Genomic DNA, 26413 nt, shown 5'->3' with positions numbered 1-26413 from the left:
CTAACTACCACCACTTGCGCCCTCCTGCCCCGGCCCGCCTCCCGGAGTTCTCCGGCTCCGAGCTCTCCAGCGCCCGGGATCCTCGTGGACCGGTCCATCCAGATTGCCGCGGGACCGACCTGCCTGCATCCCCCAGCATCTACGGGCTCGGGCCGCCGCCTCGGTCCCGGAGCCGCCCGCCTGGATTGCACCCTCTTCTTGCCCGGACCTCCTGGGACCGTACGCGAGCGTTCCTCGGAGCCCGCGGAGCGGACCCTCCCCCAGGTGTCCCCAGCCCCGCCGGCGCGGCCCGGCGCGGCCCGGCTCGGCTCCTGGAGCCCTCCCTGGCCATGGCCCGAGCCCGCCCGCCGCCGCCGCCGCCGCCGCCGGGGCTCCTGCCGTTGCTCCCTCCGCTGCTGCTGCTCCCGCTGCTGCTGCCCGCCGGCTGCCGGGCGCTGGAAGGTGAGCGGCGTCGGGGGGTGCGTCCAAGGCTTACGGCGCCCGGGGTCGCCCGCCCTTGGGCCAGAGTGGACCCACGGTGTGGGTCAGATGAGGGCTGGGCGCACGTCGGAGGAGGCTCCGTCACCCGCGCCGCTCCGGGGGCCGGAGGATGGGTGGGGAGGACGCCCCCGGAGCTGCCTTGGAGGCTCCAGCTGGCTCCGAGGCCCGCGGTCGGCGAGTTGTGGACCGCAGGCGGCTTGACTGGGGTGGAGCGTCCCCGAAAGTCACGGCCCAGCTGCGAGCTCTTGTGGGCGAACTCCGCACTCGCCGCAGAGAAGAGGGGCCCTCCGCGGCCGCGGGAGGCGAAGAAGTGGGGGCGACCCACCAGGCGAGGCCGGGCCTCTGAGACTGCCGCGGGGTTGTGGCGGGTGGGGGCCAAGCGGACTCCCGGGTTGGGGGGCGGCGTTGTTTCGGAACCCGTTGGAGTTGAGCGAGAGGTGTGAGTGCCTACACCCCTTTGTCAGGGGATGACTGCGGGGGTGGAGAGGCGGGGGCCTGTTATTGTTTATGGTTTATGGAGCGCCAGTTACACACGAGGTGCAGTGTGCAGTGGCCATCCACACTGCTATGCGGCTCTCCCTCCGCCTTCTAGCAAGACATCCGAGTGCTTGGGTCTCCACTGAACCCCTGAAGTTCTGGGGTTTGCCCCATTAGCCGGTGGGAAAAGGCTGAGTTTCTCAATAGACTGTGTGAACTACCCAGACGGTGCTGATGCTGAGGGGGTAGCTCCAACTTCCAGATGACTGTATTTGGGTGAACAGGATGCTGTTGGCCCTGGTGGGAGAGCTCACACATAGGCCACTTGACACAAGCCTTGGGGACAGAGAGCCACTGACGCTGGTCATACAGGATAGACACACACACACAGAGTTTCCAAAAATTTTGGAGCCATTAAATGAGGGAAGAAAAAAACCTTCCTTAATGTGGAGGGAAGAACCCACAGAAATTTGGGGGAAACTGGAGCACTTATTTTTGGTATCTTTAACAACAGATCTAGTCACTTTCTTAGTACAGGAACAAAAATATGAATTCTGTGTAAGTTGGTCTGTTCGTATGTTCACAGTAACCGTAAGGGTTGGAAGGAAAAAAGAACACAGTTCCGAAAGAAAGGCATCTTCTGGTGCTTTCTGATTTTCTTTAGGGGAAAAACGTTCCTATGAGCCCCCACCCCCTTTTAGCTCTGAGCCCACTGGTGCTGACTGACCGATTCACACGGGTGGACACATGCAAATTCAAGCAGACACAGTGAGGTCGCGCCCACATGTGTGTGATAGGATCTCAGGCGTGAGAAACCAGTGTGGGGCTTTGTTGTTGATTGCCTCAAGGGTGTGAGCCAGGGAGCCTGTTGGAGTTCCCAGGTCTGTGTCTCTGTGTCTTAGCCCAGGAGAGGTGACACAGACACACACTTAGGGGCTGTGTGTGCCAGGAGCAGGGCCCCTGTTGTCAGGTGTGGTGGGTGCTTGTGCTGGCAGTGGGGTGGAGGGGGTGTGGTTTGGGTCAGGTGCGCAAGGGCTACCTGAAGAGGCTCAGTCCTTCCCCCATTCCTCTTTCCCTCCCCCTTTCCCCCCTTTTCACCCCTCACAATCAGCTGGACCCTCAGAGGCAGGCCGTTGCTGGGAGCTGGCATCCGGGCCTCCAAGCCAAAGAGCCGAGGGGCTGACCAGGAGACAGAGAACTGATGAACAGCAGCAGCAGCACAGGAAACAGAGGGCAGCAGGGCCACTGCCCCAGCCGTGTTCCCCCTCCCCGCTCAGCTGTGAAGTGGGATCCCTGGGACTACTCCCTGGCTAGGTGGGTGGTGGCTAGGAGGCCAGGCCAGTGTGGGGTGCCCCTAGGAAGTAGCAGTGCCTTGGTGTGTGGCTTTTACCTGTTCCCTCACTTTCGCCATACCTCAGACCTTAGGGTTTTCAGTGTGTGTGTGCGGGACTACGCAAAGAGAAAGAGAGATGCTTCAGGGCTCAGACCCACACTCGGAGGTGTGCCTACCCACCCCTCTGTCCTCCCTCACTGTGACATGGGATAGTGATAGTACCCACTATCCCTGGAGTGGGTATGGACTGAGTCCATAACGTGTTGTGGGGTGCTTAGCACACAGCCATTATTATTCGGGGATTAACTATTATTATTCTAGGATCTGCTCCATGAGGAGGGGCAGAAATGAAACTGGTGTGTGCCTTACCTGCTGGAGGGAGTTTAGAGGAAGGAGTGATGGGGGCAGGAAGGTTGGTCTGGGGAGAAAGTTGTCTCCCCACCTCCATCTCTCTTCAGCTCTGGGAGGGATGGGATGGGATGGGAAGAGAGCTAGGTGGGGGACAGCCGTCCCTGCGTCCCGCCCATCCCCCAGCCCTGTCTAGAGCTGGAAGGGTGAGATGGGGAGACTTGGTGGTCCTGAGCTATGGCCAGCGGGGAGGGTTAGGTGGGTCCCTCCCCACTCCTAAGCTTTATGGGCAGGGTATCTAGCCTCTGCTCCAGCTTTCCATTTGGCTTTGCCAGGATTTGGTTTGCCCGGGGCCTAGGGGGAGCCTTTTGGCTCTCTGAGTTATATTTAGGCCCGGTGTCCTGAGCTGTGGGTGCTGTGTCCTCATGGCTCCATTGGTTAGGTACTGTCTGGCACCTGGTTGTTCTGCCTCCCTACACACTTGGGGTCCACCAGGACGGCATCCAAGGACCTCATTGGTTTTACCTGAGGATGGAACCAGGGTCCTTGCCCCCTCTCCTTGGTTAAAGAAACACCCCTCCCCTTGCCCTCTGATTGCTTACCTCCCCCCTAAACACAACACAAATTGCCCTCAGATTTACCCTCAGTCATAGGGAAACAGGGCCATCCTGTTGCTCACTCTCCTTTTGAGTAATGTTTCCCAGTGCCCCGAGCCAAGATCATTCTCCCCTTCGGTACCAAGAACCGGAAGGTGAACAGACCAGGAAGGTGAACAGACCCAGAACGGGCATGAGAGGAGGAAGGGTGTCTGAGCGTTAGGGTACTTAATACCCCAGATAGCATGGAGAAGTCTGCTGAGAGCCAACCCTTTTGAGAAAAGAGAAACCATTCCCAGATGTGAGAGGTGGGGACGGGACAGCCGCCCTCCCAGCCAGGCTGTGTTAGCTGAGTAGCCACTGCAGTGCGCCTGGTCCCCGGGTGGCAAGAGACAGTGTGTGAACCCCTCCCTCCGTCAGAGGCAGCAGCAGTGGTCCCTGAGGAGGTGCCAGCTGAGAGGGGTCAACAGGCCTGGCATTTCTGTGGTTTCTTACTTGTAGAGTTGCCTCTGGTGCCCCCCACCCCATCCCTGTTTGTCATGAGCTGGCACTTAAGAGCTGCCACTGAAGGACAGCGGCAGGTATTCGGGGGAACCAGTTTGCTCGTCACTGCCTTCCCTTTAGCCAGAACTGCTGCAACTGCCGTCTCTGTGGCCTCAGCGGCTTGGAGCTAAAGCCTAAGCTGCCGTGGGCAAGGCCTCCGCCACCCGGCCTTACACTAATTAAACAGCATGAAGAGGCTGAATCACCAGGCCTGCATAGTTTGAAAATTGTAGCCCTGCCTGTTGTGCTGAGTCAAACTGGTTTGTCGGGATTGGGCAGCTGGGGAGGTGGGGGGGGGGGGGGACGGGACAGAAGAGACTGGGTACAGCTGGGCACCTGATGGGGTGAGAGAGGCCCCCTACCCCAAGGGCTGCCCTGGCCCCGGATCTCCTATCACCTCCTGCCCCCAGACTCCTGGCCAGGCTTGCTGTGGCTGGGATCCCAGGGAAGGGCTCAAAGGCCTCACAGAAGGGCTAGCTGTCCATCCATCCTGGCTGGCTGGCTGGCAAGGCAGGGACTGGGGCGGGGGGCATGGGTGAACACTGAGGCATCTGGGCTCCTTGCTCTGTGCTTTTTCCTCCCTTCTCCCTTTCAGGTTTATTTAATTATAAATCCCCACGATCTGAGGGGAAGAATGGAAAACAAAATGTGTTCTCTGTTTTGAGATGTTCCCCTCCCCTGCATCCCAGATTTGAAGGCCAAGGGGCCATGAGCGGGGAAGGGAGAGGCGGCCCTGGGGTGAGTTAGGCTCTTCTAGGTCCCATAGCAGGAGCCCCCCAAGTCCCCTTCCTCCACAGGCTGACCACCCTGATTGTGCAGGTTGGTACATGCTTATATACACACTGACACAAAAGGGTAGGGACAGGATGGAAGAAGACCGGACAGATCCCTTGGGTTGGTTGCTTGAGGTGGGAACCCCAGCAAGGAGAAGGGGGACCACCTCAGGGCTGGCATGGGGTTTTCTCCCTCTCTTTGCAGCCAGGGCTTTGCACCTTCTTGTCCAGACTCTACTCCTCTGTCCACTTGCACCTGCACACTGTGCTGGGCCAGCCCAGAAGCGTGACCTTCTGTGTCACCTCAAAGTCCCTGATCTGGAGCTTGGGCTTTATGCTTTTATCTCTGGAGGTTTTTTGTTTTTTTGTTTTTTTGTTTTTATTTCCTGGGTCTCACTGACACGGAGCAGTGTGCTCTGTATGACCTGGAACCTGGGGTGCTGTGGGGTCTGGCAGCTCCATAAAGCTGTGTGTACTTGGCCCTTCACCAGGGCAGTGGCAGGCTTCCAGCTGGTGCCTCTGCACCAGGGCCACCCAATGAGGTCTTCAGACATAGTCTGGGTGCCCATTATATTCTCCTCTTGCTGGGTGCCCAACTTGTGTGTGGAAGTATTGCCTGAAGCTCCTGGGGCTATGTCTCTTCATGATGCCACCCCCTCCCTAAGGGCTCAGTGCTGGGGTCAGTGCCATTGTACTGGCAGGGAAATGGCCTGCTGCTTGGGCAGGGGCTGTCCCTGGGGAGGCCACACCCACCCACACCCAAAATCATCTTCATGTCCCTGCCCCACCCCCAGCCTCGGGACCAGTGACTGCTTCGGCCTGGGCCAGGGCCCCAGGAAACAGGTCTGGGGCTTGCTTCTTCCCTGCACCTCTGGCCAAGACTGGCCTAGCACCTCCGCTTTCTTAGCAGACACTGCCCCTCTCCTAGCCCTACCTCCACCCCACCTGAAGACTCCTCTCATGGAAAGAACATGCTTGCAGTGTGTGTGTGTTTGTGTGTGTGTGTGTGTGCGCGCGCGCACATGTGTGTGTTGCACGTGCATGGAGGATGCACCTCTGAGGCTCTATACAAACGGTAGATGTTGATATTTGTACTGCGTCTGCAGGCTCCTGTGGCCTGTTTCAGTGCAAATGGGCACCAGCGTGTGCAGCTGATGCTAGTTGTGTGTGACTGCATAAGAGCACGTCACTGAGTCTGTAGAGAGAAACAAACTGGTGTTTGTGGTTGCATTTGACCACACTCAAGACTGTGACTTGTGGCCGGCAGTCGTGTGCAGTTGGGTGTGTAAGGAGAATGTACTATTGGGTGTGCGTGCTCTCCGTATATGCATATGTCTCTGGAAATCTGCACATATGAAGACTGTAAGAGCGAGTTTTTGCCTAAGGCAAGCCAGATCTGTGTGTAGGAAAGACTGTGTGTGAATGCCTAAGGAAGGCTAATCTATTTGCACCATATGCATCTGTGTGTCTGAAAAAGGCCGAGGCCGTGTATGAAGCGGCATGTATGTTTGTGGGCGGCTGTGGCTTTGTGTGTTTTTGTCCACCATATGTGTTGACTTGCCATTCTTTGGCCCCAGTGGCAGAGAATGAGCCCAGGCACTGAGGACTGGGTAATGTTCGTGCGTGTGTGTATTTGTGCACAGGCAGGAGCCGCACAGCTGCCGCCACGTGGCTGTGCTCCGTGGCCCTGTGGAAACCTGAAAGGGGTGCGGCTTCCCTTCTGAGCATTGAAGCCCCAGTCTCAGAGCGCCCCCAAGCCTGCTGTCCCCTTCCATTTTCGGTTTTGAGGGGCTGGTGGGGGGGTTTCCAGCCTGATGGAGCCCCGTATCCGAGAATGGCTGCCCTGTCCACCTTCTGGTTTCCCTCCGGCAGCCACATGGGGGGCAGAGGAGGATGGGGGTGCGGTCGCCAGCTGGGGAGTTTGGCGACTGCTCACTCAGTCCTCTTTTGTCCTTACCCTGTGCATCTCATATCCTTTACCTCAGCGTGTGTACATGCACATGCACGCGGGGCACACACATAGCAGAGAAAAGGTGGGCTCTGTTGGGTTGGGCCTGTCCTTCCCAATGCCACAGACAGATGGATTCTGGGACCTCCTCCATGCCCTTCCTGAGGCTGGGACACAGGCACCTCAGGGTCTCCCTCTTGCTGAAGGGGAGCAGGCCCCTCCCCTCCCCCAGAGAGTAAGCCCCCTCCCCACCAGGGTGACCGGAGCCCTTCCTCAGGCACACATGACTCGAAATCCAAGTCCTCTCCTCATTAATGGGAAAAATGTGCCGAGATTGAGCGATGGCCAAGGCTGAGCGATGGCCAAGGGCCGATCCCCGCCCCCTCCCTCTCCCGCTCCCCAGAAATTAAACAGAAATGAAGAGCCTCCCTCCACCCCTGCCTCCCCCCACCCCTCCCCCTCCCCACCGTCCCCTCCCTCCTCTCAGAGCCAGCACAGGGCTTGTTTTAAACTGTGGAGGAATCTGGCTGGAGGGGGGAGGGGGCTGAATATTTGGGTTTAAACAGTTCCAGATGGGTTTGGCACAGGCTGAGCAGAAGGAAGTGAGGGAGAGGGAGGAGGGAGGCAACTCGAGGGAGCGGTGGGAGCCCCTGCCTGCTCGGGCGGGCGGGTGGCGGGCAGCGGGCAGACAAGCAGGCGGACTGGCTGGCTGGCTGGCTGGCTTGAGGGGGGAGGGGGCGCACTTGGCTCCACTGGCTCCAGGGACAGGAATACTCTGGGCTGCTGTCTGGAGAAGAGGCCACTTGGCAACCTCCCTCTCTATCTCTGTCTCTTTGGGCCTCCCTGTCTCTCCACCTCACTGTCCTCAGCTGGCCACCCCACTGTCTGGTCCTAGCCAGCCGGCTCTATCCAGATCCGAGCCTCTCGCCATCCACCCCAGCAAGGCCCCTGCTCCACTGCCTCTCTCCCGGCCTGTTTCTGGGCCCCTGCTTCTGCCCATCTCTCCTTCCCTCCCCTACCCCCCTGCCAAATGTCTGTGTCTATCTGTCTGTCTGCCAGAAGGGCCCATCAGGCCACCGACGATGAGGCTGGGAGAGCTCACCTTGCAGCCAGGCCCTCCAGGGACCAGTCTCCTCTGGTGGAAGACGAGGGAGCCTCACTCCCCCTGTGTCTTACATGAGGGTCTGGGGCCACAGCTGCCTCATGCACCATCCTCAGCTCAGACCCAGACTGCAGGAAACCAGTGCCGGCCGCGAGCCTGGAACCTGTGGGGTTCAGGGCTTTCTCCTCCTGGGCAGCCCTGACCTGCCCCCTCCAGCTCAGGACAGAGGGGAGGACTGCTGGCTGCCCTGTCTCCCAGGCTAGAAGGAAGGAGTTGGCATCTTTCCTCTCAGAGAGCCAGAATCCAGAACCCGATTCCTAGGGCAGTGAGTTTATGTTGGAAACCTAAATGGGCCCCCCCTTTGGCTGAGCAGGGGAGACAGATAAGAAGTGGAAGCTTGGAACAGGATCGGTGCTGTGACAAAGCCCCTGGTCCTGGATGCACAGAGGAAGACATCTAACCTTGATTTGGGGGTCCAGGGAAGGCTTCCTGGAGGAGGTGACAGTTTGAGCAGGATTTAAAGGATACATAGGAGCTTTCTCGGCTTTCTCTATTCCTCCTTTCCCTGTTCTCCCCTTCACACTGCACTCAGAGTGCCCTGGTTAAGGGGTTAGTTGTGGAGTCAGACCTGCGTTTGAGTGACATTTCACCCCAAGTCCTAGCAGTTTTGCCTCAGGCCACATAGAAACTTTATCTGGGCCTCAAGCGTTCTCACCTGTAAAAGAGGTGCACCCACAGCACCTTTATTTATCTGAGGATCGTAGGAAGAACTGAACTAGCTTGCAGGGAGCTGGTCTGGGTCTTGCTGGCCCTCACCCCGCCCTCAAAGAGCATTCCTGCCCCATCCCCTAGAGGAGATTGAGTGGAAGGTTGGGTGGGAGCAGGCTCTGCTCCAGTAACTGCCCTCCCCTTCCCCTGGGCATGTGTGGCACTGGGCCTTTGTGTTGGGAATGGAGTCAGGGGAGGCCTGGGCAGCAGGGTCTGAAGCATAAGGTCCTTTGTTCCAGGATAAAGGGCCTGCCGCCCCTTTGTGTGGAGATTAGCAGAGCCTGTAGGTGTGTGAACTGGCCCCAGCTCTTGCCTGGGGTCAGCAGCAGACACCTGCCTCCCGCTGGCCAACCCGACCTGACTTCTTTGGGGCTGTGACATTTCCGGAGATGGCTGCAGGGTCTTCTCCAGGGCAGGGTAGCCGAGAGGACTTGGGGGTGGGGTGGGATGGGGCGGTGCCTGCTGAGAATCATTCTCCGGTGTCCTGGCCTTTCCTGAACAGCCTCTTTCTCGCCATCCTGAGCGTGGCCTCTGACCTTTGTTCTTCTGTTGCTCCCCAGAGACCCTCATGGACACAAAATGGGTGACTTCTGAATTGGCATGGACATCTCATCCAGAAAGTGGGGTAAGCCTCCCCCACCATCTCCCCTCAGTGTTGGTTGCCAGTTAGGCCACTCCCTACTCCGGCGGCCATTCCCCTCGCCTCACCAGGGCCGGAGAAGGGCTGCCCCTGCTTATCAGGTTCACCTCCTTCGCCATTCCTATCCTCTGCTTCTGTCACCTTCCTTCTTTGCTTATGGGTGTTTCACACCCTCTCAGCCTTCAGCCTGCCTGTGTCCCCCTCCCCATACACACCACCTTTGTCCCATTCTCCCTCTGCGCGCCCCTCAGCCTGCCTTTAGCCTACCCCCATCCCTTCCCTGCATGACTGCTCTTTATGTGTCTTCTCCAACCATCTCCCTCCTTCCTGGGTCCCTGGGTAGGGCACTGGCTTGGGGACCAGAAACCTTGGTTCCAGATCTCTAACTTGCTTTGCGATTTTAGCAAGGCAGTTTACCTTTCTGGGCTTCCATTTCTTCACTGTTAAATTCCTGTAGTTCTGACATTTCTAAAATACCCTCATTAACCTCCCTAGGGGCACCTGGGTGGCTCAGTTGGTTAAGCGTCTGACGTCAGCTCAGGTCATGATCTCACAGTTCGTGAGTTCGAGCCCCGCGTCAGGCTCTGTGCCAACAGCTCAGAGCCTGGCGCCTGCTTAGGATTCTGTGTGTCCCTCTCTCTCTGCCCCTCCCTGCTTGTGCTCTCCCTCTCTCTCTCAAAAATAAGTAAATAAACTTCAAGAACAAACAAACAAACAAACAAAAACCTCCCTACGTAGCCTACACAACTGCACTAAGCTCTGAAACGCTGGGGTGGGATGACACCACAGGCCCTCATTCACCAGGCCAAACTGTGTGACCTTGGGCAAGTCTCTCCCTTTGAGGGTCTTGGCTTCCTCTTCTGGAGAGTGAGGACAACAGATGTACCTTCTCATGGAGTTGTTGTGAAGGTTAAACGTGATTGTGATTGCCCTGTATTGGACATTGTTACAAATCCATTATATATGTTAAACTGACTTGATTCCCTACCACCTCGTTTACATCCAATCCCAGCCTCATTTTACAGACAACGAAACGGAGGCGTAAAGATAACAAATACTATCGCTAATACTCCTGTAGTACTTACCAATCGTTCTGTTCTGAGTTCTTTATTCGTTTAAACTCCCTTATTCCTTATTCTCGCCATGTTGCTAATGGGAAAACGATGGTACAAGGAGGTTAAGTGACTTAACCCATAGTCACACAACAAGAACTGGGATTGGAACCCATGTAGTCTGCGTGCTCAGCCACTACACCACAGAAGCATCTCTGTGAAGTGAATACAGATCTGGGCATGTGGTAAGCACCTGGCAAATGTTGGTGCTCATTCCGTCTTTTTCACTTGGTCTGTGCACAGTGGGAAGAGGTGAGTGGCTACGATGAGGCCATGAACCCCATCCGCACGTACCAGGTGTGTAACGTGCGAGAGTCAAGCCAGAACAACTGGCTCCGCACGGGGTTCATCTGGCGGCGAGACGTGCAGCGGGTCTACGTGGAGCTCAAGTTTACCGTGCGTGACTGCAACAGCATCCCCAACATCCCTGGCTCCTGTAAAGAGACCTTCAACCTCTTCTACTATGAGGCTGACAGCGATGTGGCCTCGGCTTCCTCCCCCTTCTGGATGGAGAACCCCTACGTGAAGGTGGATACCATTGCTCCCGATGAGAGCTTCTCGCGGCTTGATGCTGGCCGTGTCAACACCAAGGTGCGAAGCTTTGGGCCGCTCTCCAAGGCCGGTTTCTACTTGGCCTTCCAGGACCAAGGTGCCTGCATGTCGCTCATCTCTGTGCGTGCCTTCTACAAGAAGTGTGCATCCACCACCGCAGGCTTTGCCCTTTTTCCCGAGACCCTCACGGGGGCCGAGCCCACTTCTCTGGTCATTGCCCCTGGCACCTGCATCGCTAATGCTGTGGAGGTGTCAGTGCCACTCAAGCTCTACTGCAATGGCGATGGGGAGTGGATGGTGCCTGTGGGAGCCTGCACCTGTGCCACCGGCCATGAGCCAGCTGCCAAGGAGTCCCAGTGCCGCCGTGAGTGGGGACTGGTCTGGGGGAGGAGGGGGGGGAGGACTTGGGCCAAAGCCACGTACTGCCTCCTACCTGCTACTTCCTACCTGCCAGTCAAGGAGGTCTGGCTTCAGGTCTGAGGCAGATGGAAGAAAGGGAAGAGGGGTATCAGGTGCATAGCATGTGGTGCAAGGGGGGAGATGAGCGAAAATGAGGAGACATACTAGAATAATAAGAGAAAGAATAGAACTCAAGACAGAGGTGGAGAAACATGGAGAATCCTTGATAAGGAGGCAGCTGGTCGGAGAGTCAGGAAGCCAGCAGAGATACTTTGTTTGGCCCCAGGTAGACACTTCACCTTGGAAGTACTAGATGATCCCCAGAGCTGTGGGGACAGGGGCTGTGGGTACCTCATGCTTGTCCCTTTTACCTTGAGGTCTCATTTCCTTGAGAGGCAGTATAGATAGCATAGCGGTCAGAGGCCCGGTCCCTGAAGTCTGAGTCCTCACTCTGTCAGTTAGCACCTGTGGGACCTTGAGCAAGTTCCTTAACTCTTGGAACCTTGGTTTCTTCATGTGCAAGATGGGGACAATAATGATGATTGCTTTATAGACTTGTAGTGGGCTTAAGCAAGTCAATGCATGTGAAGCTCTTGGAACAGTACCTGGCACGTGGTGACACAAGTACCACGTAAGTGTCAGCCTTGGCTCTCAGGAGCCCTGGGATGCATGGGCGACAGGGATTCTCTTGTCCTTATTTCATACAGGAGGAGGTTAGGAGACTTGTCTGTGGTGGCTTGCCAAGACTCTTAAGACCTTACAGTGTCCTAGATTTCCAGCTATAAAACCCATTCACGAAGGGTTCTCATTTGAGTGTCATCACAGTCCTGTAAGGTAGATTCCAGTTATCTCCCCTATTTTGCTAATAAGGAAACTGAGGCTCAGAGAACAATTGTACTCAAGGCATCATAGCTGGGAATGTGGGAGCTGGGGCCACAGCCTCGTCCATGCTCTACCATGCAGGACAAGATGCCAAGGGCTTTGTCTACTAACCCCTCTGCCCTGGTGCTTGCAGCCTATAGCTCCGAGGGGTGGGAGCTGGCTCTTAGCACAGCCCTAGGTATGAGGGGGCTAGGGGCCCAGCCTGGCTGGAAAACCCAGTGTTGGGTGTTGTCATGGCAAGGTGAATAGTGCCTTGCCCGGCTCCTCTCCACTTCTCTATGGGAACCTGCCCCAGACTTCCTCTTCGTAAGTGGAGAAAGGGGGTGGGGGTGATGAGCCTGACAGCCTGAAGAGGGGCTAACACTCTCCAGGTCCCTGACAGGAAATATATGCTGGTTCCCATAGCAACCAGCCTGGCCTGGCATCTGCCCCCTCCCCCACTGGCTCAAAAGAGCTTGGGTGGAATATCACCTTAGTGAGGGGAGATTAAACCCCAGAGAAGGGCATAGCCCCAACTCTGGGCATTCCATATTCTAGATGACCTCCCCAGAGGTAGTCATATAGGGATAGAGTGGCCACATGCTTTTGAGTGTCCGGGGCAGGCCTGGCTTATGCTCCTTATAACATGATTATTACTAGCGGCCCTTTTCACTCCCAAAATATTCCAATTTGAATAATAAATTATATGGCTGTCATAGATATGCGGAATCCCACAGCCCAGGTCCAGGGGCCCAAACATAGATGGCAGGAGAGGAAGCAGAGTCGAAGGGATGTTCAGGCACCCATCCCTGGGCTCACTTTGGGGCCAGGGATGCCCTTTGTGGCTGCTTTGGGGCCTCTGAACTCCCGGTGACCCCAGCCTTCCTGCCTGCTGTCTTCTATTCTTACTCCTCTTCGGCCCCCACCCGTGCCCAAGGCAGAAAGGAGCTGCTGCCTGGCTCCTGGTGGGTGGGGAGAGAGACTGGTCCTGTGAGCGGGGCTGTTCTGGGGTGGCCACGAGGATCCTAGGAGTGATTTTCCTCCAGCTTCAAGGAGGGGCGGGAGCATCCTGGCAGAGTAGGGTGCTGCCGGCTTGCCAGTGGTCTCTTCCCCACCCCTCCTCTTCCTTCTCTCTCTCTTCCCTGCCTCGACAAGCCCAGGCTGCCCAGGTGATAGGCCTGACGTCTTCGCCCATGAGGCCCCAGGGTAGGGGTGGGGGGCCGGGGCGGGGAGGAATCCGCTGACGTGGGGTTTCCACAGGGCAAAAGGGCCTTTTGTAGCTGCACTGGAGTTAGGCAATCCCAGTGTGGCCCCCACAGTCTAGGAGGTAGAGGGGCCAAGTCCTGTGCTGGGGGAGGGCCAGATTCTCACGGATCTGAAGAGCATGTCCCTCCTCTTCTCCCCCGCAGCCTGTCCCCCTGGGAGTTACAAGGCAAAGCAGGGAGAGGGGCCCTGCCTCCCCTGCCCCCCCAACAGCCGCACCACCTCTCCAGCTGCCAGCATCTGCACGTGCCACAATAACTTCTACCGTGCAGATTCGGACTCTGCAGACAGTGCCTGTACCAGTGAGTGAACTCCCGGCCTTGCTCTCTCCTGCCCAGGGCCTTCTGTTTAGGGGCCTAAACAGTTGCCATGCATATCCGTTTTCCAGATAGGGAAACTGAGGCTTGGGCCTGGAAACAGTGACTGGCCCTGAGCCAGAATCCAGGTCAGCTGGCTCAGCCTTTCCACCAACATTGAACAAATGCCTACTAGCTCCTAGCCAGGCATCAGGAGTCCCTGGGAATTCTAGTCCCTTGCTCCTTGTGCTGTGTAGAACTGCCGTTCTCTTGGCCCAATGCTAACCGTTGGCCTCATATCCCTGGGGCAGCCTAGTGTCCTGCCTTCTCCCTGCTGCGGCCTTTGGTGCCAGCCATTGTGCCAGGCGGCCAGGAATGTGGCGGAAAATAAGATACAGTCACAGTCCTACAGGAGCTTGCCACCTGGTGGGAGAAGCACATGTGAAAACAGATAATGACCATATAATGTGTTAAGTGCTGGGCTGGAAGGATGCCCAGGAATTGTGTTACGGGAGTGCAGAGGACAGGAGGAGGAAGAATCAAGGAAGGCTTCCAAGAGGAGGTGACACCTCAAGTTGGGCCTTAAAGGCTAACTACAGTCTTCCCAGTGAAGAAGTGTAGGAGAGATATTCTGCTTATTAGAGCAGAGACCAAGGCAAGGAGGTGGGAAGCAGCTTGTAGTATGCAGGAACTCTGGGTGGAAGGGTGGTGCTGTGGCCCAAGCTCACTGCCCTCTCCCTCCACCTTCCCTCCAGCGGTGCCATCCCCTCCTCGGGGTGTGATCTCCAACGTGAATGAGACCTCGCTGATCCTTGAGTGGAGCGAACCCCGGGACCTGGGTGGCCGGGACGACCTCCTATACAACGTCATCTGCAAGAAGTGCCGTGGGGGCCCTGGGGCCACGGGTGCCTCAACCTGCTCTCGCTGTGATGACAATGTGGAGTTTGTGCCTCGGCAGCTGGGCCTGACAGAGCGCCGGGTCCACATCAGCCATCTGCTGGCCCACACGCGCTACACCTTTGAAGTGCAGGCAGTCAATGGCGTCTCGGGCAAGAGCCCTCTGCCCCCCCGCTATGCGGCTGTGAATATCACCACCAACCAGGCTGGTGAGGAGGGGACACGGGAGGGTAGGGCCTGGGTCATTTTCTCCCACACAGAGCTTAGGTTGCCCAGGGCTTGTCAGTGGACCACCAGGGGTCCCATGGGAACTGGGTCCTTGGGAAGGATGCCAGGGCCCAAGGAGCCCATTGTGAGCCCCTGCCCTGTCTCTTCCCATAGCCCCATCTGAAGTGCCTACTCTACATCTGCACAGCAGCTCAGGTAGCAGCCTGACCTTGTCCTGGGCACCCCCAGAGCGGCCCAACGGAGTCATCCTGGACTATGAGATGAAGTACTTTGAGAAGGTCAGAGCCCTGAGGGGCAGGAGGATGCCTTGGGGTGAGAAGATTACCCCCAGATAGGGTCAGGGGCCCTTGGGAGCCAGGTCTCAGGTACTGAGGCAGCCACAGGTAGGCCCAGGGCTGGCGGGGGCTGATGAGCCTCAGGACCCACTGAGGTGCCTCATTCCTCCTGGTGTTGCAGAGTGAGGGCATTGCCTCTACGGTGACCAGCCAGAAGAACTCCGTGCAGCTGGACGGGCTGCGGCCTGATGCCCGCTATGTGGTCCAGGTCCGTGCCCGCACCGTAGCTGGCTACGGGCAGTACAGCCGTCCTGCTGAGTTTGAGACCACAAGTGAGAGAGGTACGTAGCCCACTGTGCCTGCTCCCACTCACCTAATACTTTCCATCCCCCCACTTACCAGTCCCCTCCTGGTCTCTAGGCTCTGGTGCCCAGCAGCTCCAGGAGCAACTTCCCCTCATTGTGGGTTCTGCCACAGCTGGACTTGTCTTCGTGGTGGCTGTCGTGGTCATTGCTGTTGTCTGCCTCAGGTATTCTCAGGCCCGAGTTGCTCCCATGGGCTGGCAAGAGCTTCCCTTTGGCACCATAGAGCCCACATGCCACAGAGGCCCTTGGTGGGCCCAGGCTCTCCTTGCTGGCAAGGCCCTCTCTAGTTCACGCCCACGTCCTCATACTGTCCCCTGCCTTTTCCCCGGCAGATCCCCTGGGGGACCAAGTCCACCAAGCCCCTTACCCGGAGACCCAGTGGCTGCTGTTACCACTGACTGTGGGACCAGACACCGGGCCGTCCCTTGTGCACCCTGGCCCTCTTGTGAGCCCGAGGGTTCCCTGAACAAAGGGAGCTCTTGGACTTGTCTCAGGCCTCGCCTCCATCCCGCCCCCTCCAGGAAGCAGCGGCACAGCTCTGATTCGGAGTACACAGAGAAGCTACAACAATACAGTGAGTTTGTCTCTTCACCCTGTTTCCTCCCCCGGCCCCCAACATTCCCTTGGTCCCTGCGGGGCTGGGAGATACCGTCTTCCCTGCCTGGGGTTTCGTCCATTGTACTTCTATCCTGGACAGCCCCTCCTGCTTCCACTCAAGGGCTGTTTCCTGAGCCCCTGCCTCACTCCTGCTAGCCCCAGAGGTGAATGAGAAGTGACCCCTCTCCTCAAAGGCGGTTAATCCTATGAGAAAGACAAGAATCGTACACACAGGAAAAAAAGGAAAGAACAATTAAGTGTTAAGTTGGGTGTTCCTGTTACCAAGGACAGTAAGAACTCAGAAAAGAGGAAGCCTTCCTGGAGGAGGTGGCCTTGGGCTGAGCTACGCCAGGCAGGTTGAGCAGGGTTTAGACAGGTGGGAGAGAGCATTCCTGGCTAGAGGAGCCTCTGGAAGGCAGTGGGTGGGGTGGGGAGAGTGCCCGACTGTGGGGGCAGTGAGAAGACTGGTTTGACAGCTGCCAGGGAGCAAGGCTGGGTAGTTGTGGCCAGTCGTCAGAGGGTCGTGAAAGGCAGGCAGAGGAGTTTGGACTTGACTCCACCATAGGTAATCCGAAAGGCTCTCAAGCTTCGGAGTAGTACAATGCGAGTATTGTTTTAGGAAGACAGGTATGCTGGATAGATTGGTGGGAAAAGTCCAGAGGCAGAGAGCCCAGCTGGGAGACTATTGCAAGAGTCTGAGTGTTGAAGGTCTGGATAAGGTCAGGGGCAGTGGGAATGAGGGGAAGAATGAATCTGAGAGAGGTTTTGACATGATGAGAGATGAGAGAGAAAGAAGAATAAGTTCCTCGGTGTCTAACTTTTATGGTCACTGATTCCCACGGAGGGGATGGTGGGGAGGGGCCCAAATGGGACTCCAGCGAGAGGAATATGGAGCAGACTTACTAGGGAGAGTGAAAAATGTGCTCCCATCAGGGGGAGAGCATGGGGCAGTACCCTGGGCCTGAGGGTGCAGCCTGAAGAGTTCCCTCACTGTCCCCAGCCCTAGCCCAAAGTCCCTCATGCCCACTTTTCTTTCCTCTAGTTGCTCCTGGAATGAAGGTTTATATTGACCCTTTTACCTACGAGGACCCTAATGAGGCGGTGCGGGAATTTGCCAAGGAAATCGATGTGTCCTGTGTCAAGATCGAGGAAGTGATTGGAGCTGGTGAGTCCCCCTGGGGCACAGTGGGGAGGAGAGGCTGGGGTTACCCTGGGGAGGGACCGGCATGCACTGGGGACAGGGCCAAACCCAGAAGCCACTTCCTACTTGTGCCCTTTGCCCTGCAGGGGAATTTGGGGAAGTGTGTCGGGGTCGCCTAAAACAGCCAGGCCGCAGGGAGGTGTTTGTGGCCATCAAGACGCTGAAGGTGGGCTACACGGAGAGGCAGCGGCGGGACTTCCTAAGTGAGGCCTCCATCATGGGTCAGTTTGACCACCCCAACATAATCCGGCTAGAGGGCGTGGTCACTAAAAGTCGGCCAGTCATGATTCTCACCGAGTTCATGGAGAACTGTGCCCTGGACTCCTTTCTCCGGGTAAGAGGCAGCTCTCTCAACTCCCTCCCCTCCCCCAGAGAGCTGGGTTGGGCAGACCATACCCTCCCACAAGGTTAGACAGACCCTACCCTCTTCAAGTCTGCAAATATTCACCTAGGTGGCATGGTGCAGGGAAGCAGCCAGGGCCTCAGAGCCAGAAAGACCAAAGTTCTCATCCTGACTCCGTCCGCTACCGCCTGTGTGACCTCAGGCTTTACTTAATCTCTCTGCGTTTGAGCTACCTTGTTTGTAAAATGAGAGTGGTCGGAGCTATTTGGATCCTCACTGGGGTTTCCTGGGATGTTGTATACACACAGTTGGGCACGCCCCGGGCCAGCAGGGAAGTGGTGGGCCCACCTGAGCCTGTGTGTTGCCTCTAGCTCAACGACGGACAGTTCACAGTCATCCAGCTGGTGGGCATGTTGCGGGGCATTGCCGCTGGCATGAAATACCTGTCCGAGATGAACTACGTGCACCGAGACCTGGCTGCCCGCAACATTCTTGTCAACAGCAACTTGGTCTGCAAAGTCTCAGACTTCGGCCTCTCCCGCTTCCTGGAGGACGATCCTTCTGATCCTACCTACACCAGCTCCCTGGTACAGGAAGCAGCTGGGAGGGAGACCGGGGGCGGGGCCAACCAGGCAGGGGCTCGGGGCTGGGGACCAGCCCCGAGTCATAGGGTGAAGGGCGTGTGCCCCCCCCACCAGGGCGGGAAGATCCCCATCCGCTGGACTGCCCCAGAGGCCATAGCCTATCGGAAGTTCACCTCTGCTAGTGATGTCTGGAGCTATGGAATCGTCATGTGGGAGGTCATGAGCTATGGAGAGCGACCCTACTGGGACATGAGCAACCAGGATGTGAGTGGGGCCAGCCAGAGTGGTCAGGTGGGTGGGAGCCCTTGTGGGGCAAAACGGCGGCTCATGCCAGGTTTCCCTATTCTCTGTTCAGGTCATCAATGCTGTAGAGCAGGATTACCGGCTGCCCCCACCCATGGACTGCCCCACGGCACTGCACCAGCTCATGCTGGACTGCTGGGTACGGGACCGGAACCTCAGGCCCAAATTCTCCCAGATCGTCAACACCCTGGACAAACTCATCCGAAATGCTGCCAGCCTCAAGGTCATCGCCAGTGCCCAGTCTGGGTCAGTATTTCTGCCTCTTTTCCCACTCTGCTTTTGAGGCAGCAGTCCTACCCCTGCTTCCCTTGCCGTCAGGATTCACCAAGTCTCTCTCTTTTCCCCACAGCATGTCACAGCCCCTCCTAGACCGCACGGTCCCGGATTACACGACCTTCACGACAGTTGGTGACTGGCTAGATGCCATCAAGATGGGGCGGTACAAGGAGAGCTTTGTCAGCGCGGGGTTTGCATCCTTTGACCTGGTAGCTCAGATGACCGCAGAGTGAGTGTGCCTCGGATTTGGTGGGGTAGGGCAGGGGGACCTGTGCAGGGCCCAGAGTGGTGGGCAGGAGGGGAGGGACTGACCCTGCCCTTGGTCCATCTGCAGAGACCTGCTGCGGATTGGGGTCACCTTGGCTGGCCACCAGAAGAAGATCCTTAGCAGTATCCAGGACATGCGGCTGCAGATGAACCAGACACTGCCCGTGCAGGTCTGACACCTGACTCCCACGGGGTGGGTACTCCCCCCAAGGACTGTGCAGGGACTCTGACCAGCCGGCTGGACTTTTGGACTTTTGGATGCCTGGCCTTAGGCTGTGGCCCAGAAGATGGAAGTTTGGGGAAGGCCCAAGCTGGGACTTCTCCTACAAGCCTGTGCTCCCTCCCCAGGAAGTGTGTCCCAAACCTCTTCATATTGAAGATGGATTAGGAGAGGGGGTGATGACCCCTCCCCAAGCCCCTCAGGGCCCAGGCCTTCCTGCTCTCCAGTGGGGGATATCCACCACCTCAGACTTCGCTGTTCTTCAGTGCTGAAGGTCCTGGCAGGGTCAGGTGGAGGATAAGCCTGGGTTCTATAGGGCCCAGCCCTGGCAGGGGTCTGGCCCCCCAGGTAGGCAGAGAGCAGTCCCTCCCTCAGGAACTGGAGGAGGGGACTCCAGGAATGGGGAAATGTGACACCCCATCCTGAAGCCAGCTGGCACCTCCAGTTTGCACAGGGACTTGTTCTGGGGGCTGAGGGCCCTGCCCCACCCCCGCCCTTGGTGCTGTCATAAAAGGGCAGGCAGGGGCAGGCTGAGGAGTAGCCCCTTGCCCCCCAGAGACTGACTCTCAGAGCCAGAGTTTGGGTGTGTATGTGAGTGTGTTTGTGTGTGTGTATGTGTGTGTGTGTGTGTGTGTGTGTGTGTGTGTGTGTGTCTGTGCATGCACGGACCTGCACAGAGAGCATGGGTGAGTGTGTAAAAGATTGGCCCTGTGCCCTGCAGTGGGGCCAGCTGGGCCGACAGCGGAATAAAGGCAATAAGATGATTCTCTTGCCCCTTCTCTTTGCACCTCCTGAGGCGGGATTCTCTCATGACCTCAGGTTCACAGTCCCTCAGCGCCAGCCCTCTTCAGAATTCTCTGGAGTCATTGGGAGACCAGTTTTGGGCCTAGCCAGGCTCACCTTCCCTTTTGTGCTTTGGCCTTATTGCATCTAACTTCTTGGAAGTGGGTGGTAACAGTAGAAAGCAAACTGCTCCTGACTTCCTGCCTTCTCAGGCCCAGGTGTTCCTGGGGCCAGGGCAGATGCTGGAGTCAGCATGGTGTGACAGAGCCCTTTCACACCCATTGTCTTTGAGGGAGTGGAGGGTGGAAGGGGTTGGTCAGCTCCCAAGGTCACGTGGTCTTGGACAAAGGGCTCAAGAGGCCACTGGTGTTGAGATGCAGAGGCTAGCTCCTTTCAGCAAGCATCAGACCGGAAGTGTGTGTACTCTTTACTGAGCGCTTACTATGCTCCAGGCACCGGGCTAAAATGCTCCATTTATACATGGATCTTTATTTAATCTCACAACAACCAGCCAAGGAAGGAAGTATTTTTATCTCTTTTTTACAGAGGAGGAAAGGGAGAGGTTAAGTAACTTGCCCAAAGTCGCTGAGCCAGTAAGTGAGTCCTGGGGCTGGGATTCCCACCCAGAGACTGCCTGCACACTTGAAAGGTTCAGAGGATAAATAACAAGAACCAGGGAGAGGATTAGGAAAACAGCTTCTGGAAATGTCAAAGGAGAAGTTGTGGGGGGGCGGCGCTCAGAGGCCCCTTGGATGCAGAAAAACACAGGTTGGAGGGAGGCAAGTGCAGTCGTTTTTCCCAGTGTCAGGAGGGACACTCTGGCAGTAAACCTCTGCAGGGCGTGGAACAGGTTTCCAAGGTACCCGCATTCCCTAAATCAGAGTCTTGGCTGGACCCGGTAGGGGGAGGGGCGTGGACAAAGCCCCGTAGATCTCCGGGTTCACGCGCCGCGGGCCCCACACATCTCCCGGACATTTCCTGGCAGGGCAGAGTTCTCAGTGGGGGAGGTAGTCCGGGGTTGGCGCTGCTGCGGACGGGGAGGCAAGGGGTAGCTACTTCAGGCGCAGGGGAGCAGGCCCTCGGAGTCGGGCGGGCCAGCGAGCTGAGAGCAGGCGCAGGGGAATGGGCGGCGGGCGGCTAGCGGTGCGGGCTCCCCGCCCGCTCCAGCCCCTCCGCCGCGCGCTCCCGCGCTCCGCTGCTCCCGCCGCGCCCGCTCCTTAGTATTCCCCCCACGGAGCCGAGCGCCGCGCTGCAGTGGCTGGTCCGGGGGAGGGGCGCCCCGTCAGGCTCTGTTCTCCGCGTCCCCCAGGGTCGGGAGGTGGGTGGGCACCGAGCTCCTCCGCGGAACCCTCCTTCCCTGGCTGGGGACTGCCGAGGGTGGGGGGTGACGGGGACGGTGTGCTCCCCTCCCGCCCCCCGCCCCCCCAGGTCGCCTTGGACCCAGGCGCCAGAGCTGTCAACAGCGCGAGGTGTCTCGGGCGGCCAGGGGAGGGGACGCGGTGCGGAGTGGCGTCCTGCACACCCCGCGCCGCATTCCCGGACTGAGGGTACAGATAAAGGGGAGGGGCCCTCCAAGCGCCTGCTTAAGTGTCCACTTCCTGCTCCTGAGGCTCCGAGGTGAGGAAGGGCCCGTGGCTCATGTCTCCTGGACTGACTCCCTCAGCGCCCTACCCGTCACTTTAATAGTCTTAGCGGGAGCCTGGGATGGGGGCTCCACCCGGAGAGGTAAGATATCGCCCCCTACTGGGTCCGCAAGGAGGGCGGGATGGTGGACGTAGAGCGCCACCGGAGGAACTGGGGGCCAGGAGCCCTACAGAGAGGGCACTTGGTGTGTGCACCCCAGGCCGAAGATTTCTAGGGATGTCGAGGGACGTCTTGACTCCAGAAGTCCGGGGTACGTAAGGCATTCTGTTGGATGTGCCCTATGCAGCTCATCGCACATACCTCCCTCCATGTGTGTTCAGATTTGTACTCCCTTGCATGCCCACCTCTCTCCTTTCACTTAACCACTGAAACAGCAGACAGGGACACCCTACACTTACCCAAGCCATACCCACACCATGTGTCTAAGTCACCTCCTTTATTCAGGTTCACACGTCCTCAGTTATAAGACCCTCTGTCCCAACTACCCAACCTACACGCGGCTAGAGCTTCCGTGACTGAGAAGAGGTGGGGGAAGGGATGCAAAGACCACAAAGCACTAAAGCCGACCCCTCCTTGAAGGCCCTGCTCTGGTGCATTCCTACCTGGGAGGCCTAACCCAGCTAACCTGTATCTCCCTGGGGGTTGGGTTGAGTCCTCAAGACCTCTGAGCAGTGATGCAGGGAGGGGTGGGGCGTGGTTAGGGGAGAGAAAGAATGAGGGTATTCAGGAGGGGTCTGTCTTTTCTGGGGACAGAAAAGGAATGAGAGGTAGTGCAGTCTTATTCTGCCCAGTCTTAGTTAATTACACACTCCTGGGGGCAGAAAATTAGATCTCCCAAGTTAGTGCTTAAAAAGGGAAGCCAGTGGGAGGAGGGAGTATTGAGGCTGGGGGAGAGGCACTCTGGCACACCTCTCTTATCCCATCTGCCCCAGAGGGGCAGTTACAGCCTCAAATGACCTAAACTCAAGAGTATGGACGGGTAGGGAAAGTAAACTGCTCTAAGCAGTATCTCCCTCCAACAGGGGTGGCTCCAGGGAGAAGGACCTGGACAGCAGCCCTTAGATCTAAGCCTGAGTGGCCAGACCCTGGATTAGAAACTGGAAATCTGGGGGGACTGGGGTAGTGTAGTGGGAAGGGCTGCAGATTTAGAGTCTAGGCAGACCTGGGGTCAAGGCCCAGCTTCCTAGTCTGTGACCTTGGGCAGGTTGACTTCTCTGTGCTTCAATGCTCTCATCTGTATAAAGGTATAGTAATCATTCCTACTTCATGAGACTGTTACAAACATTAAGTCAGTTAATGAATGTAAAGTATGTGCCAAGATCATAGGAAGTACTCAAAAATTGCAGCTAATATTTTTATTAGTATGAAGTGTAAATAACTTATAGGAAAAGATAGGAAAATGCTGAATAGTGCTTGACGCATAGCAGGAGCCGAATAAATCAAGGCACTTGGGGAAATCCACCATCCCCTTTCCATGCACAGGGTGCTAGACAGTTTCCTGCAGGCTTAGCCCAGGCCCTGGCCCACTTCCTGGGATAGGACTGTTGGGGCTTGGATGGTTTGAAGGCAACAAGAGTGCAAAAGTCCATTAAGAGGTAGAGAATCCAGCAAGTTGTGGAGGGAATGTGGTTTCTGCATCTATCCCCTTAGCACACTGATCTGGGATCTGGCTTAGAGTGGGGGGCTCCTCCCCAATATTCACTCATTCTTCAGGTGAAGTTTACTGGATGTCTACTATGTGTCAGGTGCTTTGCTGGGTACTAGGAATTTGTAATGAGCAAAAATAGAGATAGCCACTGCTTCAAAGAGATCAGTCTAATAGGAACATGGATGCTATTCACATAGTCATACCAAGAAATGTATAAAATTACAAGTCAAGGTAAATGTTAATGGATGTGGGACCAAATCACAGCTCTAGAGACCTGAGCTAGTTTTGGGCAAGGCTGAGGGTCCTTTAACCAGTTATCTGGTGCCCAGGAGAGGGAGCTGGGGCCCCCATTGCCCTCCAAGTCCTTTTAACCTTTTGGTATCTGACCCTGAGCATATCTTCATTCACTCCCTCCCTCACTCATTCATTTATTCAGTTGGACCCTTCTGTATGCCAGTCCCAGTGTATGGAGTTGGGGATACAGAGGTGAACCAGCTATAGCTCCTATTCCTTGGAGGTGCACACAGCTCAGAGGGGATCACCGATAGATAAATCAGCTGACACAATGTGGTACAGTAAGTGCCGCAGCTAGGTAAGCATCAGGAACTGTAAGGAAGGGACTCAGGCTGGGAATTCTGTCAAAGAAGGGTGCTTGAAAAGGGGACCTAAATTAAGCCTTAGAGGCTATTAGCAGTTAGCAGGAAGGGAGAAGGAAACAGTCTGTGCAAAAGTCTTGGGGCTTGTATGAGCAGGGCAGTCTAGGGGCACGGAGACCATTCTAACTCAGAGGATGAGGAAGAAACAGGGTCGTAGACATATGCCATTGACTAAGCCTTCCCTTCCTCATAGTTCATCCCCAGCTCGGCCATTTACTTCTCATAGCCCAGAGGGCCGGTCGTGGGCACCCGGTCCCAGCAGTTCTACAGCTCCGCAGTGTTCCTTGGGCACCCTATCTGTCACCACTTCTGTAGCCCTCTGCTCTACCTCTTCCCTGCCTCAAGGCACATTTGTCCACAGGCATTTCTGAGTACGTGTGATGCGTTCTATTCCCATTTCTACAGAAGAGCTCAGAAAGATTACATGGGTTGCCTGAGGTCCCAGAGCCAGTCAACGGCAAAGCCAAGATCTGAATTGGATCTAACCTATCCACTATTCTGGGTTTTTCCCACTCTAGCAGGATACCTTGGAAGAGGGCCCAGGGGAACCTAGAAGTGCTGCACCTCTATGGCACACCCGGGCCCTTCCTGGGTCACTTCAAATTGACACTCTCCCCACAAGGAGAGGGCTCTGCACACATGGGCAACGGCTACCTAAGCTTTCCTTTTTCAGAGAGGGAAGAGGAGAGAGGAGAGCTGGGTCCCAGGCACTGAAGGCATCGGTAGGAGCACAGTCCAGGAATGCATAGGGTTCCAGCTTGGGGGTGGGGGCACAGGTCTGACAGGCAAGAGCTCTGTCCCTCCACTTCCCCTCCCTGCCCCTCTCTGTTTCTCATTAATTATTCCCCTCTCATGGGGCAGGAATGAAAACAGACTCAGGCTCTGGCTGAAGGCCTGCTGTGACATCAGCCTAGAGGTGGCTGCCCGACCCTGACTACTGGGGGCTGGGAAAGACCCCCTATCCCACTTTATCCTGCCCTGACAGGGAGAAGGAGAGGCAGGAAACAATTGTCCCTGAACCCCTTTCCCTCCTCTGGGCACTGAACTTGGGGCAGGTGAGAGAGGTACTGGCCTGGAGGACCAGGCAAGGGTGTGTCTCCAGGAATGTGGGGGGTACAGAAGCTGACTTTCCCCAGACACCACGGCCTCCCACATACCCTGCGACTCCCACCTGCACTGCCACCCCAGCACCACTCCCAAGCACTGTGCTCCCAACGTCCTCTCTGCTTACTTTTGAAACCACCTCCACTATTGAAATCTTCCCTACACTACCTTCTTCTCATCCTCACCTCCCTCATTTTTTCTGAGCCTCATGTTCACAGTCAGCCTTCTCCCTTGGACTTGGGGTGCCTGGCTGACCAGATTCTTCTCAGCTCTAGCTTGACCTCTCACCTCCAGTGGTGGTGGTGGCGGCGGCGGTCTGGGTGGTCTTATTCTCCTTCTTCCTCTTCTTTTAAAGTAGGCTCCATGCCCAATGTGGGGCTTGAACTCACTACCCTGAGAGTGTATGCTCTACTGACTGAGCCAGCCAGGCGCGCCCTCCAGTGATCTTCTTCATTTCCAATTGGCCTCCAACAACACACTGAGCTACACATTGATCCTTATTATCATCGAGCCATCTCCAAGACTGGAAGTCTGATATTCCAGTCTCTCACCACTTCCTCCTGTCGGCCCAGTTTTGAAATCTCTGGTCCCCAAATCCCTTTTTCTCCCCACCTGGGGGCCTTCTGGGGTGTACCCAACTTGGACTATTCTCACTCACAGACATTGCCACCGTGACCTCTCTGACCAATCCTTTTCTTGTTTTGCTAAGTTTTAGTAGGTGTGCTGCCAAAGCGAGCACTTGTTTTGCTAATTTTTAACAAAATTCTCTGACAGCAGCTGGTACAGACTTTCCTATACTACTCAGGTCCCCCAGTTGCAGCTTCTTCCATTCTCACCTCCTAGTTTACTAAAATAATGCATCCTCTCAACGAACACCTGTTGAGATTTCCTCTTTGCCGGACACTGAGCTTCAGGCAGTAGAGGTAAGTGAGCTGCCCTCAAGAAGCCTACAATCCAGTGGAGGAGAAAGCCTACAATCCAGTAGGGTGACAGAAATAGTCCAAGTGTCACTGATGGATTTTGAGTGACATGAGAACGGTGTCTTGGGAAGTGGAGTGAGACAGGTGTAGGATGCACTGGAGGACACAGAGATGTCAGCAGGAAGGCAGGGAAGGAGGCCACAGTGTAGGTGAAGGGTAATAAGGTCCTAGATGGAGATGGGGTGAGGAGGAGGTGTTGTAGAGGTGACGAGGAGGCAGGTGTAAGGGATCTTGCAGAGGTAAGAAGCAACATGTTTAGTGACTGACAAGATGTGGGAGGGGAGAGACAATAGAAGTCTGAGCCTGGGTGATTCTGAGGACTGGGTATTTGGGTGTACTTTGGGACCATTTCTAGATTCAGAAAGTACAGGAAGAACAGTATAGGTGAAGGAGAACAGTGGATTAAGTTTGGCGCTTTCAAGGAGAGATGCCCAGTAAGGCAGGCATTGCATATATGGATCTGGAGCTCAGGAGTGAGGTCTGAGCATGGAGCCCAGTGATCAAGTTTGGAGAACAGGTAAGATTGCCTTCGAGAGTTGTAGAGTAAAGAG

At 56.4% G+C, this 26413-nt stretch overlaps 1 protein-coding gene across 1 annotated transcript; it reads left to right on the top strand.

Annotated features, from left to right (window-relative positions):
- Positions 1–329: 329 nt before the first annotated feature.
- Positions 330–19793, top strand: EPHB3 (EPH receptor B3). The gene is made up of 16 exons (XM_042902988.1): positions 330–441; positions 8929–8993; positions 10364–11036; positions 13342–13497; positions 14247–14597; positions 14770–14894; positions 15073–15232; positions 15312–15420; positions 15778–15830; positions 16896–17018; positions 17141–17388; positions 17769–17984; positions 18096–18245; positions 18337–18530; positions 18634–18789; positions 18895–19793. Exons 1-16 carry the CDS (start codon positions 330–332, stop codon positions 19001–19003), a joined length of 3000 nt encoding a protein of 999 aa, XP_042758922.1. The 3' UTR covers positions 19004–19793.
- Positions 19794–26413: the final 6620 nt, after the last annotated feature.

Source organism: Panthera leo, chromosome C2 (assembly GCF_018350215.1).
Source record: "Panthera leo isolate Ple1 chromosome C2, P.leo_Ple1_pat1.1, whole genome shotgun sequence".
NCBI classification, from domain to species: domain Eukaryota; kingdom Metazoa; phylum Chordata; class Mammalia; order Carnivora; family Felidae; genus Panthera; species Panthera leo.
The sequence above is the reverse complement of the archived record's forward strand: the minus strand, read 5'-3'. Positions and strand labels throughout refer to the sequence as shown.

Bases quoted from the DNA above. Each gene is read 5' to 3' on its own strand.
- EPHB3 (XM_042902988.1), top strand. From the start codon at position 330: ATGGCCCGAGCCCGCCCGCCGCCGCCGCCGCCGCCGCCGGGGCTCCTG. The intron at 13,498-14,246 runs GTGAGTGAACTC...CCTTCCCTCCAG, and splicing joins TGCAGACAGTGCCTGTACCA to CGGTGCCATCCCCTCCTCGG. The intron at 17,985-18,095 runs GTACAGGAAGCA...CCCCCCCACCAG, and splicing joins CTACCTACACCAGCTCCCTG to GGCGGGAAGATCCCCATCCG.